This window comes from Python bivittatus, unplaced genomic scaffold, assembly GCF_059951505.1.
Source record: "Python bivittatus isolate LINGU-HERP-01145 unplaced genomic scaffold, Pbiv_v1 ctg000070_np1212, whole genome shotgun sequence".
Lineage (NCBI taxonomy): Eukaryota > Metazoa > Chordata > Lepidosauria > Squamata > Pythonidae > Python > Python bivittatus.
Window position 1 is genome coordinate 37,287,670 of NW_028277034.1, and position 19,524 is coordinate 37,307,193.

General features: G+C 35.1%; 1 protein-coding gene across 1 annotated transcript in view; it reads left to right on the top strand.

The window, feature by feature from the left end:
• Positions 1-19,524, top strand: part of COL25A1 (collagen type XXV alpha 1 chain) — a 285,548-nt gene that overhangs the window by 150,208 nt on the left and 115,816 nt on the right. The window contains exon 5 of the mRNA XM_088132984.1: positions 14,826-14,843. Coding sequence (XP_087989110.1) covers positions 14,826-14,843 — 18 coding nt within the window. The remainder of the gene's footprint in view (positions 1-14,825; positions 14,844-19,524) is intronic.

The window sequence follows — 19,524 nt, forward strand, 5'->3', positions numbered from 1 at the left end:
ACAATCTACCAAGTTATCATCATCTAGAAATTATATTGAACTATATTGGGCTTTCTATAATGTATTATACCATCTTCCTTGACTAGTCAGTAGATCTAGCAGTTTTTCAATTACAGAGCTGTGTCAAAATCTACTTTAGTCATAGATATAATCTAGGTGTGCTAGCACCATACATTTGAAATAGTGAATTTAATCATTTATGTTCAGTCAACATTTGATGTGCATTTGGGTGGCTCTTGAAAATGTGTTAGGTGGCTGAGCCAAGACTTTGGGAACTCCAGCCCAAGCAAAGTTTCAGCTAGCCTTCTAACTTTGTATCATCATTTTGGTTACAAAGCTGGTTTGCTTTCTTAGTGTACTGTGTTATTTGAAAATAACTGACTTCAGCTTTTAATATTCTTTTCTGGGTCTTAAATAAATTTAGATTTATTATATCAGTGCTGGTTATATTATTCTTAGCTGGGTTTTTTTTTTTAATGGAAAGGCATGGTAAAAATGTTATGTAACAGATAAATAAAATATGAATTTTTAACAATTATGGGTCTACTTTTATGTTCTCAAGTACTATTTCATGATTGTACAGAGAATCTAGCTATATAAAGAAAGACCTTCGCTATTCTTTAACAAGGAAATTTCAGAGCTGGAAAAAGGGCAGCCAAAACAGAACAGCTTCCCTAAAAGGAGAGAGTATAGCATTATTTTTAGCATAGAAAGAAAGGCAGATTAGAAGGGATATGATAATGATGTATAACATATAGTTTGTAAAATGTGGATACAGAAAAGTTTCCTACCTCTCACCAATGTTTTCCATTTAAGCTAAAAGCAGGGAGATTCAGGTTTGATTAAAGGAAAAACAATTTACGCTAAGTATAAGTAAATAATGGAATTTGTTGCCATCAAATATGGTGATGATCTGCCCTTTTGATGGCTTTGAAAAAGGACTAGAAATATTCAAGGATCATAGTAAAAGAATTGACCTGTTTATTACAGTGGAGACACCTGCAATTTCATGAATCGAAATGATAATAGATGATAATATATTAATCAATCAATTAATATTGGTTGAACAAGGAAACTGAATGTACTTAGAAAACGTACTAAAACATTCCTTAAATATTTGTTGTCCGTATGATACAATATTCTATAATAAATATCCTAGAAATTGTTTTGATAGTAATTTTTAATATATTGTATCTAGCTGTATTTTTCAATATTGGGAATATACTTTATTCAAAGTATTAAATATTTCATTATTGTACATTCTATGTGTTTATATATTGTTATGATACAATGTTAAATTCAGCACAAGAAAAGAAAAGAGAGAGGAGCCCACGTCCCTAAATTTTAATTACATAATAAAGCATTATGTTAAGAGGAATGTAGTATGAGAGAAGTTATCATTTACAAAATATATTAATAAAGCCAAATGTCAGCAAAGCAGACACTGTATATTCAAAGCCAATACAGTTATAGGATGTTGCACAATGTACGATGCAGTGAATATAGAATTTGAATCAAATAGGCTTGCCAAATTTTGGTTGTGGTTCTACAGTTGCAGCAGGCTGTATTGTCAAGGGGAATTTTTCAACCCAGGCTGAGCTATGTCGATTAAGAGCACAGTCCTCTGTTCACCTGCTTGAATGCCAGATTGGCAAGTTCCACACTCCTGACCATCTCGCTCCATCTCTATAATTTCCTCTATTTCTCTTGCGCTCAGTTATTTGACATAATGCTCTTTAATCATCAGATGGGATTATCACTGATGTTCAGTGTGTTTTAAGTGTACTAATATATTTACTTCAGAAAGAGTTATGAGAGAGAGAGAGAGACGTTCAGAATTATTGCAGTAAAGACAGAAACTGTAATTAATCAAAGCTGTCTTACCACAGCTGTTACAACAATCCATCTCCTGAATTCCAAGCAAGTTAATATTTGAAAAGTGATATTTTAATGGTTTCTCATCAATAAAGCACTAGCCACATCAAATATAGTACATGCAAAGAATGACATTGGCACTGATGAATTGACTATATGATTTTGATTTAAGTATATAAGAGCTTCAGTTTCTCAAGGAAGGATGAAACATTTTAAGTACAGGGCAGAAGGCTATTTTATGTTGCTGTACAGATGTTCCGAATGTCCAAGTATTAATAATAATCAGAAAATGCTTACCAAATATATTAATAATTATGTGTTAGATGTTACTCTATTTATCCTTTATGGTGTTTGTTTTACATGTATGGGTATACAGGTAAAAATCGCAGACCATTATTTATCTGTAAACTATATAATGCAGGACTAGGAACACAGGGAAAAAAAAGAGGGAAATGGTTCACCACTTATTTATTTATTTTGTTTTTACAACACCCAATAATAAAAGTTCACTATGTAGCCAATTAGAGATAAATGAAACTGGTGCCCTCAAAAGTATTTTGACTTGGTCCGTCATAATCCTTGACCACTGGCCCCTGCTAGCAATTCCAGGCATCTAAAATCCTGATTTTCCAGATTTCAAAAAAGAGGACCAATAGAAGAGAATATGCGTAGCTCAGGGTTGAACTGAAAAGAGTTTTTCCCCTCTCTCTTTCTAGAAACCAGGAGTTTTTATGTGCAAAACAAGTGTTCCAGTACTGAGGCTTGATCCTTCCCTGTAATGCATCTGTCCATCTCTTATTTTGATCTAGAGGTTCAAAGAGAAAATATGCTTGAATGGTAACCACATTTTATTGCATAGTGGGGACAGAGAAGGACATAAATTTAGAATATTGTATTCCAACAACCAGAAAATCAGGTTTCACTGTTATATTTCAGTATGGATTTATTTCACAAATGCTGTTGTATGTAAAGAGCATCATGTGAATGGAAACATTCCATCTTACACAAGGAAGAAAGGGGAACGTCTCTGTTTAACTTTTTTTTATATGCTTGGTACATTCTTTTATTAATAAAAAGTTCTTAATGATTAATAGTTACTGTCTTCATATTGTAGGGATGGCAGCAAGATACTAGATAATTATGTCATAGATGAATGCAGATTAATTTTTACTCTGGCTGTATTTTGGAGGAAGAATTGTATCTTAATGCTATGTATCAATTCTTTTATTCATTTTTCCTTTAAAGAACCCATGCATCTCAGAAGAGTTCTCTGAAGATAAGTGTAGATAAACTTGTATCCAGCATTCTTGCATGTTCAGTGTGTCTGCAGACTTACTTATGCTAAACTTGAAAGCCTGTGCTGATTTGTAAATACAGTTAGAGACTTGTGTTTATAAATTTCCTGGTAGCTGGGAAATTTACTGGTGTTCCAATAAGAGAAGACTCAGAAATATGTTCTTAATAAGCTGATAACCTCCAAACCCACAGAGAGTTTTAGAGGAAGCCATACATTCATGGATTTTCTCCACATTTTTTTTAATATCACATTTTTAGCCTACAAGTGTATACAGACTACATCAACTAGTGGTCTACACGGAATTGGGACAATTTTCTCTCGGATGCTTTTTATTTATATTATGTCTGTCATACAGAAAATAAACTTTTCTTTAGTCATATTATGTTTTTTTCAACCTCATTTTTTTTCCACAAAAAATGAACAAATGAGAGAAAGTGATCTGTCATTTTATTCTACTTTCAGGAACTTCATTCCAGTCAACATCATTTTTGATATCTGAGTTAGATAAAGAAGATGGTTATCAGGTAGCTGAGAGAGAGGGAAAGGAGAAGGCTTAGTATTCCCAGTCCCAATTTTTATCTTAGGGCAGAATTTCTACCCTGATATGTGCACAAGACAAATAATCAGTAATCATGATAGCTACCCCTATTGTGTCCAATCTGACTTTTAATGAACCGTTTTGGAGAAGTAATATAGAGTACTATCTATCTAATATTAGTCAAACACAGAAGGGTGTTGTAATTATCCTGTGAATGTAGGCATTTCTGATCAAATCAGATCTGGAAATATGGATTTCAGATTCCAGGTAATTACCCAACAATTACTTTAGGTAATCTATGTAACATTGTGTTCCCACATTTCTTGCTCAACTGTGCAATTTCTCTCATCCCATAGGATACAGTTTTTATTTGTCATAAAATTAATGAAGAATGCTTGCAGATGTATCGTGTTATTGATTTCTCCAGTAGTGTCATTAAACATTTAAGGTCTAACACCTGTAACAGTGGTGAACAAAAATTTTGGATTTTAAATTGGTGGCTGTTTAATTTAGACATTTTCTTCTAATACACCCTCTTTTCAAGTAGTGTAAGAAATTACTTGTCTGCAATAACTGTTTAGTGAACACATTGCAAGCTGGATCTTCAAAAGACCTTCCACAATGTCTTATCCAGTTGAAGAATGGCAGAAAGCTTTAGAAAGGAAAGCAGTAGTTTGCCTATAGAGTTTGTTATGGCTAGGAATCAAGTTGGGGAAAACCATTGATTCTATATGCAGTTTTGGAACCGTATAGTTCAGAAAAGGGAAATCACTGGGAGCAGACCACAGTTTTAAAAGGTGGCTAATCATCGTCATCATTGTCATCATCATTATCCTTCTGAAATTTTTCTGTAGGAAACAGCCCCCAGTGGATTCCTAGGGATGATCTATATTAGAGTCCAACCTTTGTGTGAAGTGCTGTAGCAGAAGCAGATTTCCATAATGTAGGACAAGTGGCAAAGTGTCATATCCATTGTGTTTATAATAACGGGTATAGGATTAATAGGATAGTTTTGGTGGTCATTAAAGTTACATTTGGAGGTTCTAGTTGCTGCTCTGTATGTTCAATTTTTAATCCTATTTTCTGTCTGCAAATGTTTGTGGGTTCATATTGTTTCTTTTTCTGTTTTGTGCATTTCATATATAGTTTTTTAAATAAATAAATAACTTCTCTAACAATTAATTTCCTAAGTGAAAGAGATCAGCACAGCCATCTCCTAGGAAGGTATCCCTTTTCTGGTTGATTTTACAAGCCAATTTTCTCATGAATGAACTTTTAACTTTATCCTTTTTTGTCACTTCTACAATGCCTATAGGAAATCTCTCAGCTGCTTGTGTAAGTAGCATAGATCTTCACTGAGCAGTATTTTAATGACATTGGTAATGCTGCAGCTTTGAAAGATGCCACATTTAGTAGCGCACGGACACTGCAGGTGGTTTTTAAAAAGGCATTAAAGTAGTCAGGAACAACTGGATTTTTAAAGGGGAGAATGGTGTCAGAAGGCCAAGTTGAAATATTTTATTTATGTACTTATTAAAATATTTATACTCCCACAGTATCGTAAAGATCTCAGCATGGGCTACAATCCATAAGATATGTAAAATAGAAACAATAAAGTGTTAGAAGTATGAACTATATTTTGGAAATGTAAAACCACAATAGTCACAATGCAGTAACAGAGAGACTGATATTTTCAAGGGACAAGAAGACATGATTATGCTGTGGTTGTTATATCCTGAATAAACTGGCCAGGCTTCATCAATTGCTGAAAAACAGGCAATGTTGGTACCAGCCTGATTTCCCCCAAATACATTTTAAGTTTCCACAGCAAAAAAGGCCCTCTTCTGTGTCCCCAATAATGCACCTCTCCCATCTTTGGAATGGGAGCAATTTCCTTCTTGCGCATCACATATCTTAACATTTTAATATTTAATATTTGTAAATTTTCAAGGGGTTTTTTTGAGGGGCTCTTTGGCCAGTTGGAATTGTTGTTAGCCAGAGGGTTTTTTGTTGAACAAAGCAAGAGGCCAACCCTTTAATTTAGGTTGGTGGTAGAGTACATGCTTTAAATGTACAGTCCCGGATTCAAGCCCCAGCATCTTCAGGAAGCAGATACTCAGTTTTAAAACCTTAGGAGATAATTGCCAATTGTGTAATCAATATGGAAGAACATAGGGGATCCCAACTGTGTAATGTAATTTAGTTTTGTGTTTTGTACTGGGATCATAGTCTTTTGAAACAACATTTTGAAACTCATTTGACTTATTCAAAAAGAGTATTTTGTTAATGGATTGTCACAGAAAACAGCTACTCTTCAAAAGAGAGGCAGCAGGAAAAAGCATAGTTAAAAAACTTCCCTTGTCCACCTAAAAACCAAATCTCCTATGGCTAGAAATCTTATATTACTCCTATGGAATCACACACAAGCACACAACTTAAATGCACTTTTCCTAAACTTATGATTAATTTAGAAAGAAGAATCAGAGATAATTTATTTTTAACAATTTCATCATGAGGAAAAACAGTGAATTGTGAATTAACAAAAGTAAGGTAGTAATGGAAATGTTCCATTGTTCAGCTTACCATTCCTTAAAGTTAATAATTTTGCACATTGCTATTTAATACTGCTTTTAAAAATTTTTAAATTGGTAGCTCATATTAAATGCTTATCTTGTAATTGTTGTTCTTTATTTTCTAATCTGTTCATTGATTCTCTAATTTTGAAGGCGTATGGTTAATTCAAGGTAATTCAAAATATTCAGTCATCGCAGCATAACATGTAAGTTCTTGCAAATTAATGTAATTTGTTTTGTTTCACTCCTTAACCATTTACCCTAAAATGAATCTGTTGAATTAATCAAAGTGAATAAGACACGCTGGCTTGTTTTCTGGAGAAAAGAAGACTTATTCAGCATTCAAGCACCATGACTTAAAAAAAAAAAAAAGAAATAGTTTAGTGTTGAAGATATTAGGGAAAGGTTTTATGGGGAGGGGTGTATGTACATACAAACATGTGTGTGTGTGTGTGTGTGTGTATATATATATATCTATCTATCATCTATCTATATGCTGCTATATAAGTTTGCATATGCATACATGCAAAGTTATATAGCAGCTCCTAGCTGCCAATATTTTTTATTAATAGTTCAACTGTTAAATATTTTCTGTCATGAAGATGCTATGATAGAAAAAGCTTTGTCTATGGAATTCTTGTCTTTTTATATTTTTATGTAGACGTAAACCAAAATTATTCATGAGTGAAGGATACTAATCCATATTCACAGAGGAGCTGTTCAGCATACAGCACAGGATGAGAAATGTTGCTTTAGCAATGCTGAGACTCCATATGGGCAGCTTTACAAGCAGGGTTCCTATTCTTTTCCTTCTATTTTTTCAATCGAAACAGGAGCCAGAGTGCATTTCTTTCTCATTGGTTCAGGCATTCTTTATCTGGAACTGTCAACAAGTAGGTTTTCTATATAAGCTACTTTTGTGTAAGTCTACCTAAAGTGGACTCACCTCAAGTGAGGCTAGTATAAATGTCTCCAACAGCAAAGCCCTATTTGCTTCCACATTTCCTGGGATTCTGATAATGCAGGGCTCTGGATTGCATAGGAGCCAATGTACAGTACTGTGCAGAAGTTTTAGGCAGGTGTGAAGAAATGCTGTAAAGTAAGAATGCTTTCAAAAATATATATTGTAATTGTTTATGTTTATCAATTTACAAAATGCAAAGTGAGTGAACAGAAGAAAAACCCAAATCAAATCAATATTTGGTGTGACCACCCTTTGCTTTCAAAACAGCATCAATTCTTCTAGGTACACTTGCACACAGTTTTCAAAGGAACTCAGCAGATAGGTTGTTCCAAACATCTTGGAGAACTAACCACAGATCTCCTGTGGATGTAGGCTGCCTCATATCCTTCTGTCTCTTCATGTAATCCCAGACAGACTCGATGATGTTGAGATCAGGGCTCTGTGGGGGCCAAACCATCACTGACCGAATCTCCAACTCCATTTGCAGAAATGAAGCCCCAAACTTGCAAGGAACCTCCACCGTGCTTCACTGTTGCCTGCAGACACTCATTATTGTACCACTCTCCAGCCCTTCAGCAAACGAACTGCCTTTTGCTACAGCCAAATCTTTCAAATTTTGACTCATCAGTCCAGAGCACCTGCTGCCATTTTTCTGCACCCCAGTTCCTATGTTTTCATGCATAGTTGAGTCGCTGAGCCTTGTTTCCACATCGGAGGTATGGCTTTTTGGCCTCAATTCTTCCATGAAGACCACTTCTGGCCAGACTTCTCCAGACAGTAGATGGGTGTACCTGAGTCCCACAGGTTTCCACCAGTTCTGTGCTGATGGCACTGCTGGACATCTTCCAATGTCAAAGGGAAGTAAGCATGATGTGTCTTTCATCTGCTGCATTAAGTTTCCTTGGCCGACCGCTGCATCTGTGGTCCTCAGCATTGCCCGTTTCTTTGTGCTTCTTCAGAAGTGCTTGAACAGCACATCTTGAAACCCCAGTCTACTTTGAAATTTTTGCCTGGAAAAGACCTTGCTAATGCAGTAGAAATATCTTGTGTCTTGTTGCTGTGCTCAGTCTTGCCATGGTGTATGGCCTGTGGCATGAAACTGTCTTCCACAACCTTACTTTAGTAGCAGAGTTTGGCTGTTCCTCACCCAGTTTTAAGTCTCCTACACAGCTGTTTCTGTTTCAGTTAATGACTATGTTTCAACCTACATATGAAATTGATGATCATTAGCACCTGCTTGGTATAATTGGTTAATCATTCACCTGACTCTAATCCTACAAGATCCCTGACTTTGTGCAAGTGTACAAAGTGTGCATTTCTCTTCTGTTCACTCACTTTGCATTTTGTAAATTGATAAACATAAACAATTACAATATATATTTTTGAAAGCATTCTTACTTTACAGCATTTTTTCACACCTGCCTAAAACTTTTTCACAGTATTGTATGTTCAACAGTGTAACATCACTGCCACAGATGTTTGTGCTTAATGCAAGATTGCCTAGGGCAGCTAGTGTCATTAAATCAATGGAGGCAGAAAGATGATTCAGAGTATTCACAATGGATATAACATGCATCTGGATAACAAATGCCTGAATGGGTTATAACTTAGGGACCATCCATCGTGTTTCTGGGTAGATTCTCCATCTCCAATTGTAGACCATTGTCCAGACATGCTGTCACCTGTCACATTGTCCAGACATGCTGTCACCAGCTATGAGCTTGGTGGATTTAGAATGGAGGATTGGAACCTATCAAGGAACTCTCATCATTATTTCTTGAGCACTTAATCCCTTCATCATGATGGTGGTCTCCATCAGTACAATTTTCTCCCAGTCAGGTTTATATATTCTCACTTCTTTTTCTTTCTCTCCACATTTCAGTACATCTTCATTATCATTGTATGTTTGATACTTACTTTACTCATCCACAATAAAGGTTGATTACTGTGCAGACACTTGCAGTCTATTCAGGGTCACCTTATTTTCTGCATATGTGTGTGTAAGAATGTTATTACTTTTGCTTGGTTAGTTGGTTGTTTTTTATAGATATTATTCTGTCTTCAGCTCTATTGCTTTTTAAAAATCAAGATGGTAATAAATATTATATAAAAAATTAGGTTGTGAGACTTATACCCAGGGATGTGGATAAATATTGTGCCATACAATTCTGTTAGCTACTAAATATTTATATGAAATAATCCTTTTTTCCCCCATCCAAGAACCCAGACTGCCTCTTCTGTTTTTGCTTCTATGGTTGTCCATACAGATAAACAGACTGCATCTGAATAATCTTCACAGCCTTGCTTGTTTTCCTTTCAATGTATTTCCTAATAAATACATTTAAAATTGCAGCCAAGGTTTAACTGTGTTTTGGTACATGGGGTAGATTTCCTAAATCCCGTCTGACCTGATTTTCAAGCATTTAACATCCACATTTAGAGACATATTTTGAAAGGAGTCTAGCCTCAATTCAAGGTCAGATTTAACAGAAACGCTTGGAGCACAGTTGGTTGCTTTGTGTCATCTCTGCCCATGTTGTCAGAAATGCTCTATGACCTTTGGAGTGCTTTTGAATTCCAGTCCCAGTTGTGGAGGAAAATCTGTGAATATAATTATCAGAGGGTGTTAATCATAGACCCACTCAAAAAAAGAGGCCATTATGATGCCATTATACATGTATTATGTACATATACAATTATGCTGGTCTATGACCAAAATAAAATTGATTGATTGATTGATTGATTGTACATATACAATCTCCTAGGTGCTTTTTATAAATAGGCAGGTTGTAGTGAGAAAAGTTTTGAACATTAGTAAAAATTATTTACCCTTAAAGATCTTCTCTTTGAGAAGTACAGGTGCATTAAAATAAATGGGTAACCCTATGTGCCAATGATGGTGAAACTAAAGAAGTATTTTTGTTCATCAAGCCTGGAATTAATGAAATGAGAGAAACACTCCTCCCCCAATTCACCAACCCCCTCATTTATAAGAATTCTGAGTGATACAGTCAGAACAAGGGTACATAAGAACATTTAATATTAGACAAATTAAAATCTGCAATTAAAAAAAACACCACAACAACAATCAAGCCTTCAGCTTTGGAAAAACAAAAGAGAGAGAGAAAAGCTTTAGCCCACAACTGTGGAGAAAGGATTAAACAGTTGTTTAGAGAGACATGTTACTATATGATACAGAAATGGTGCTATGGAAGTGCTAGTTCTATCAATATTCCAGTGATTTTTGACATTTTTAACCTGCAGGTACCATTTGGAAAATGTGTTAAAATGTCAGAGGTGGATGTTTTCATGATGCTTGCATTTGAGAATGAATGTGTGCTTTCTGCTGTGCTTCCATGTTTTTGGGTCTTCTACATCTTACTACATACCTGTCTCCTTTCCTCTCTTTCCTCTTCTCCTTCTGTTTTGCATCATCTTCCTGTTAGAGTTCCAATGCTATTGATAGCGTGGCTTGTTTTGTATTAGGAAAAGAGCTTTATTGGAGACCCTCATTCCATCTTTCCATCAATATTATGTGTACTGTCCCTCAGTTGAAGTTTAGAGGAGACGCTCCTACTCAGTTGACATACATTGATTACCTTGCCTTGAAAAAAGTATCTCTCTCATTATAACTGCTTATCAAACTATTTCAGAAGATAAACTATTTGATCTCATCATAGTCTGTACTATCAGGAAATACACCCACCACTGATGTGCCCTATATCTCCAATGCCACCTGGCTACTTTTACAACATGCACATCCTAATGGCAGTTCTTCACTATCCATGGTACTAAATGTTTAAATATTGCTTAGTACATTCAATGCATTCTCAATTCAGATAGAATTTTATATTAATTCTTTATATAATGTAATCTAGGGAACTTCTGGGATCACTAAACCGGTTTCATAGCTGTTTTCACCTCTCAGTAAAACATTTTCTGAAGCCTTAGGTGAATTCTGGATAAAAACATTATCTTTATCATGAAATCTTTTTGTTTTCAGGTCTCAATACTTTTCCAAGGATTTAAAAGTCTTCTATTTTCTCACTGCTAATTGTTTGTGGTAAAAAATATCCAGCTTATTTTCTCCAAGCAATACTGGGCACTTTCCATGTCCCTCTTAGCTTACGCTAACTATATTTTTCCTATGTGTATTTGTGGGAGATGTATTATGGTGGAAGGAATGATAGGGCTTAAAATAATTCTCCTGTCAGAGATATGAAGACAACCCTGTCAACTGAAGAACAGTGATTATGGCTGTCCCATAATGGAAACTAGCCCCAGTGAACAAGTACCGTTATGATTTTTAAAAACTGAGACATATCCCAGGAACACCTACTATAAAAAAAATCCTTAATTTAATAAGAAGCTTTGGGTTTATCAATGTTATGTGAAATGATGACTATGAAATAACATGCTGATAATTACACAAGATTTTAAGGAATGTATGCATAGGAGGATCATCAGAATTGCATATCCTGAGGTCTCAGGGCTGTATGCATTCTTGAGAAATTGGAAAGTGTCTCTGAGAGACATCTCAAAGTTTTTTATTAAATTATTTGTTCGCTTATTTATTTCCTTTACAAATCATTGAATGATTTAAGGTTTATGATCACAACAAAAAATACAACAAGTTTAAAAGTCATAATACAAATACCGTATTTTTCCGACAATAAGACGCCCCCATGTACAAGACGCCCCCCACTTTTCCAGCCCAAAATTTAAAAATCAGTATTTTAAAGATAGTGCAGAACACATTTTTATTTAGTAATTAGTTAACATTTACCTGATACACTCGGTGGGAGGAGGTCCAAACCATCTCTCTGCAGCTCTATTTCCAGGCTCTTTTGCATAACTGATTACATTCAAGCACGAGTGAAACTGCCGATAGCTTGTCTCTGCAAACAGCCTTCCTCTAATTGGTTTGTTCAGCATCAGCTGATGTCAGTTACATCAGGCTCATGATTGGAGGAAGTCTGTTTGGGAGACAAACTATTTCACTCGTGATTGGAGGCTAGCAATAGGAGGAAGCCTCTCTGCAGAAACAAAGTTTGGCAGTTTTGCAACCGCGATTCTCGGCTGACTTCCTTGAATAAGACGCCCTTCAGTTTTTAGGGTAAGGATTTTAGAAAAAAGTATCGTCTTATAGTCGGAAAAATACGGTACATAATAACATATTAATATAAACAATTTCAAATATTGCAATACAATAGCACTTGGCAATATCAACTCTCAGAAGCCCTGTGGAATAACTTTGGCTTGGCAGCTTTCCAAGGGACACTAGAATAGAATTAGTCCGGTCTGATCTCCAGAAGGAAATTATTCTGTAAAATGGGTGTCACCAGGAGAAGGACACATAGTCCTTGTTTAGCAACCATAATTGGGAGCAGGAACTCGGTTGTTAAGTGAAGCGGTTGCTAAGTGAAACTGCGACTGCTTATTATCTTATTTCAACTTTCCTTTGCTTTGCAGACCTGTGAAGGTCATAAATGTGAGGATAGGTTGTAAAGTTACTTTTTCATCACTTTCATAACTCTGAATGCTAAACAAGATGGTCGCTAAATGAGGACTACCTGTACCATTTCTAAGCCCCCACAGATCTCACCTTTTGTAAGGCAGAAACCCTTAACATACTCAATGAGACAAATAAACTAGATGGGCTGTTTCTGTATGGAGAAATCAATTCTGCAGATATCTAGGAGACAAACATATAGGGTTGTAAACATTAAAACTAAAACTTTGAATTGTACCTGGAAACTTATTGGAAGCCAATGTGGTGCTTCCAGTGTGGGTGATACATGGCTGAAGTGCTCTCATTTGCAAGCATACAGGCAGCTTCATTCTTCATCAGTTGCAGTCTCTGAGTCTACCGACCTTCAAAGGCAACCCAATATAGAACATGTTTTGAGTATGACAGAAGAAATATACATGAAAAGAAGTAAAATGTAGCTTATGTCCTGACTCCATCAAATAGTTTTTAAAGTATGATCTCAGTAACGTCCTGGGTGCAAAACAGTTACATGAAGTTCTTGGCCTGAAAAAGTTTCTCTAACTATGACTGTCCGGATGTGTTAGTATTGCCACGTTTGGAAAGTAATTTTGGTTGAAAGTAAGTAAGTTTGGGAGTGTAATTATGCAGATGGTTCCCTTCTATCTGAGTGCTGTTTTTAAAATCAAGGTAGAAACAAGAAAAAAAAGGAATTGTGCTTCATGATGCAAAATGTGTGTATGTAGCTCTGTTCCTTACATACTTCATGGATGTTAAAGGGCAGGACTTCTGTCATGTCTTCATGAAACAGGTTGTATCATTTTAGTGTCATTGTGGTTAGGAATAGTTGCTTATGTCAAGAAAGTGAGTTTGTTTCTTCTTGTATTGGAAATGGCAAAAAAATTCATCTTCAGTTGCCATGCCCTACACATTCCAAATATAGTCAACAATGGCTATTGTTTATCTCTGAAAAGGAAGGAAGGAAGGAAGGAAGGAAGGAAGGAAGGAAGGAAGGAAGGAAGGAAGGAAGGAAGGAAGGAAGGAAGGCAGGCAGGCAGGCAGGCAGGCAGGAAGGAAGGAAGGAAGGAAGGAAGGAAGGAAGGAAGGAAGGAAATCAAATAAGCCCATTTCGAAGAATGAGAAAAAATGTTCAAAATTAACCTGGTCATTTTCAGTACTGAATAATTTTGAACATTGTAATCTCTCTTGCTTGTTTACTGCTTTTGATACTTTCAAAGAAATATGATTGTCATATCTGTATGCCACTCAGATTGGAGTAGCCTATAAGCTCTGTAAATAACAACATAAATAAAATAAATGTAACAGCATGGTGTTCAACAACATTTATTTATTATTCAACAAATATTTAGACATATTTTAAAAATTAGAATCTGAACTAATATATATATTAAAAAACCCTATCACTTTAAAGACGGTGAATTTTGAATGCAATGTAGTTTGGATGGAGAAAAATATTAACTGAAGGATGGGAAAGCTTTTTTTTTAAAAAAAAACTTTTATCAGCAGTTCACTGGATCTGAAGAGTGAAAAACCAATTGATATTCCCCCCCTCCAGGAAAATATACTCATATGAAAGGCTAGAGTTTCTTTTAAAGTTAATTATTGTTTGGTATTTGCAGTTAAGGATTTGGTTGTTGGTGGTTTTAGGATAAGGTTTATAGAGATTACTTTAAAGCTAGCCTGCTGCAATCTAATTATCAGACAATAATGCTACTTTATGAATATGCTTTTATGTAGATCATTAGCAGCACATTGTGAAAATAAAATGACCTTGTTCCTGTACACAGTACATGAATCTATTTCTGACTTGCACTAAACTTACCAGAAGTTAGAAAAAGTTTATTTTGTTGAAATAATTATATCGTTATATTGTGGATATTTTACTTTAAACTAATTTTGTAATTTGAATTTTAACCAAAAGTTTTTGAATAGAGTCTTCAGGTCTCAAACATCACTGCATTGTCTTCTGATTAGAAAGCTGAAACTCTTATGCTTTTTTTTTTTTTTTTAAGAATGGTTATGGCCTTTTAAAATTGTTCTTTCTTTTTTTCTCTCTCTTTTCTATACAGGGTCAACCTGGTCCTCAAGTAAGTGTCATCTTGCATTATTATGGTTAGTGGAAGTGAGTGGGAAACAAAGTGACGCAATGTAGAAAGCTCTGGCATTTTTACCAGTCACCCATGACTTCTTTTGGAAGATTCCATCCCATGATTTTCTCTCCCCTAACAGATAGTTTATGCATTCATTGGTGCTCATTGGACTGTTTAGGGGTGTGTTTTCCTGTACTGGAATTCCTCCTTCCCAAACATTTTTCCTCTATTTATACAACTTTAGGATTACCTAAAGATGCTGAAGTCTTTTTCTTGTTTCCAAGTATGAGGATAATTACAAAAATTATGGAGTACAGAAAACAAGCTCATCTCGGACAACTTGGGCTAGATTTAAGCCACTGTCAACTGGCCCAATAATAACACAAGTAAGCCTCATTTATTTTCCAGGAAAAACAAATGGGCCCGCATATGTTTTGAGTTCTATCAGCTGCTTAACCAGCTGATACTTTAAGAAGGTATTGCTAAATGAAAGAGGTCTCTGAACTATGGCTTAAAACTTTGTCACCTAACTTTGAAGTAAGATAAAGTATCTTAATAAATTGTTGCTGGAGCTGGTTTTCATTAACTGCTTATTAATCACATGTTAATAATGCTGCTATAATCCAGGAAACCTCCAGTTATTTAAGATAACATTGGACACTTTGATTAATTATTTGAAAGCCTGGGAGTGATGTCTGCTTTGTTTAAGAATAAGCCATAATTAAATAAATGTGAACTCATCTGAAAGAGGACATCTCTAAGGTTGTGCAAGAAAAGCACTGAGAAATAATTGTGTAGAAGTTGTAAAGCTTTTAATGGAAAGACAGGAACAGGAGCAGAAGAAGTGATTAAAAACATATTGGGTGCTTGTTAAAAAAATAACATTTTGCTCATATAAGGTTTTACTTGTGTTAACAGTACTCTTGAAACATGGCTATGGCTACTCCAGTTGTTTCACCAGCTTATAAATTTTGAGAACATAGCCATATTTGAACACTTAGTATGACTTGTACATTCCACTGGGCTCAGTAACACTGTTTAGTTCAGACAAAGGGCAAATGTTAGTCCAGAATCTGTTACCTAGCCAAGGCCCCTGAGTTCAGTTTTTTAAGGTTCACTGTTTAAGTATCTGACATTTTCTGATCTTTTAACAATATGTTTTCTATTAACTATCCTTCTTTGTTTAAAATAATTATTTCTTCATTATATTCTTAAGGCTGAGCCATTTCAAATTATAAATGGGGAAAAGGTTGTGTTCTGTGGCCTGTGTTATGAGACAGCTGAATGGAGAAATTTTGTATAACCTCCCCAAAAACAAAGAAATACAGTGTGTTAAATTAGTGCCAGACAGAGGAATTCTCCATTTTTTCTGCCAGTTTTCATTTAATTTTATGAAATATAATTATCTTTTAAAAATACTTCAAAAGAGAATTTCTGATGAACACCTATGGGTAGAATGTGTTCCTGCATTTATATAGGTATGAGATGGCAAAGGCTGTATGTGAATATCCTATCTTTTATTGTACAATCATCTTTCCAATACTTGATATGTCCAGTCATCTGTAGCCTCCCTGGTTTTTCATATTTCTCAAGAGAACACCTCATGAGAGAACTCCTTCGGACTTTTTAGTATTGATCTTAGTACCAGTATTAAGAGGTAATCATGCACTTGAGAATTTGTTGGGAGTTTTTCCTTATCCTGAAGAATTCAGGGAAATCAACCATTCAAATTCTATGCCCAACATGTAGAGGAAAATTTTGAAAGGCAATTTGTGAATGGCTTTGTATTGAATTCTAACTTTCATCATTTATGATCTACATAACAGTGATGGGAATTGTAGTCCTACCTGAAGTTATAGAAGACTTATTTTGTTGACATATGGACCTTGTAATAGAGTACCTATTGAGTTCAAGGGAGATGATTGAAAGATGCAGAGCTGCAGGGTTGTCCTGTTCCCCTCTCCTCCTCATCTTTCAGTTGTATTCACTTAAAAGACAGTGAGAGCAGTTTCACTTTCTCAGCTCCAAGCTATGTTGAATTTTGTGCAAACAATTCTCCTCTTGACTGACACAGCCTATGACTTCTAGCTCAAAGCTATTTTAAACAGAAGTCACTTAGAAGGTTGAAATATCAACTTAAGGTATGTATGTACCTAGCTCATTTGCACCTCTGGATATTGCTAAATGCTAGAACTATTTCCATCTAGAATTAAGAAAGGGCTTCAAGTTATACTGACTGGCATACCTCCATCGATCAGACTGCAGCTGTTCTCTGCTGACTTGTCTCTGGCAGGTAAAACTGATCTTGTTAATCTTTTGTCATTTTTTGCTCCACTTTCTGCAATGAATAGAAAGGTTTTGTAGTGCTTCCTTCTCTTCAACTTCCTTGAATAGTGGCTATGAGAGATCGTGGGGCGGCTGGGAACATAACAGAAGGGAGAGTAGACATAAGCAGTCAAGAAACAGAAAGTAACTCTGTTTGCAGCTTATCTCATAAATGGCAATTCAGCCCAGATGGCAAGAAACCCAGTAAGAAACATTTTAAATCATTCAAAAAGACTCTTTAATTACTCTAAAGGAGAGTGGTAAATTCCTTCTACAGTTTCCAGTATTCTGTATTTACCTGCAGTCTAGCATTAAAAATACCTTACTAAATCTTTGTAGTTCTTTCTTCCTTGATCTTGCCCAGCTGTGTTGAGTTTGACTTTGCCCAAAGAATCCTTCTGGTCAATCTCTCCCTTTTCCCACAAACAAATTCAACTCAGCTTTGCTAGCCCATGGTGGATTTAACTAAAACCAGCAACCCAACTTCAACAGCCAGTGGCTAAATCCATTTCAGGCTTTTCCTATCTTTTCCTCTGCAAGCTACTCCTTCCCAGAATCTCTGATGCAATGTGGCCTTTGATACTGACATCAGCCCACCTCCAACCCCTCCTTCTTACATGAGAGCTTCCCAGTAAGAATCTAAATTCTACTCTACTCTCAGGTCCTTATCATCAAAGCAAGTACTAACTGTTTTGTTTGGCTGTTTGCATGGATACATTAAGACCTAACAAGATGCTATGGCAGATAACTGGCTCGTCTTAGAACTATTACTAATGCTATTATTCTAATACCAGGAAAGTTCTCATTTATCAAATCATCTTATATACTGTACATTGTTCAGCTATTATTTTCAGTACATTTCTTTGAGATAGGTAAAGCTGAAAAATATTGACTGCTGCAAGATGTTCCAGTAATGGTCATGACTAAATATGGCTGTAAACTTGGTTCTCAAGTCATATTTTGACACTAATCATGACACTAGATCAATCATTATATATTGCTCAATATTTATCTGAATATATGTTTCTATGTTCATTGACACTACAATAATTTTATATATGTTTATATACAAAGAAGGAGACAGCTAATGGAAGTAGGTGAAAAATATACTAGAATAATTATCCACTAATATGTGATTAACAATTCAAAATTATAATGTAGGTTGGGTTGTACATTTTTTTCCTGTGAAGAAACCCTATTGAAATCAATGTGACTTACTTTCAAAGAGTTTTTAGGACTGTGAGGATCCTTTGTTAAGGTGTTAAACTCTACATTTACATCATAAAGGGTCTATAGATGCTGAAAGGCTTGTGTAGTTGCTTAAGGACTTTCCAGATCTTCTGAATTTCTATATTCTGGTATTTTTATGAATGCTTAGTCTTGGAAATGACTTCTGTATGAAACTGGAGAACTGCTGGTGGGCATTGTAAACAGACACAGCAATAATCTAACGTGGTATAAGACCATTTCATAATAAGATATTGGTGCTGGCTGAAAGTACTGACTGATGTTGCAAAAATGTTACGCTGAAAGATGGATGGGCAATGACTTGTATTAACAGCAGCAGTTTCTTTCTCTAATCTTGTTTTTTTTAATGAATCTGTCACATCAATAAATTAATGAAAATAAGAGGAGGTAATAAAACTAAAAAAGGAAAACAAATTTGGGGAAACTAGGACATAGATACATATGAATTTTTAAAGAAAAATATTTCAAGTTTTTTGAATATCAATATTCAATATTTTCAGTCCCAAATCTCTCTGTATATACTAAAATGGAAATACTTTGTGAAAGAGTGAAGACCAGATCTGAATAAAACAATCTTTAATTTAAGGGTTCTTCAATTCTCTTTATTGTCACATTAATTTTTCAGCCACATCTTTATAAATTTTGAACCAGTGACAAATATAGATAGCTTTTACACTATTTTGCTATGGTAAATTGAACAGAATCCACATTGAAATTTTAACCAGTTCTTTAGTAAAGAATTTTTTCCGCATCTTCACAGTCTTCTCTGTAGCTCTGAGACATCTTGGTGGTCTTAATTCAAGCCCTAACCAGACATTATCCTGCTTAGCATTTTGAGATTAGTTTGGGTAAGTTAGGCTCCAGAGATTGTAATGTATGCAATTTGATTTACCACCCTGTACCACAATATATATGTTTTGCTTAATATAAAGAAATTGAAAGGAGTATACTGTTATGTATTAATTATGTTATGGTCAATTCTTGATGAATCATCAAAATAGATTTGAAAACAATTTTATACCAAAATGACTTCTACACAGATTAAGAGAATTGTATCTTAGATCCTTTTCCTATATTTCTTTGCACTTTAAAGAGATCCTGCTAT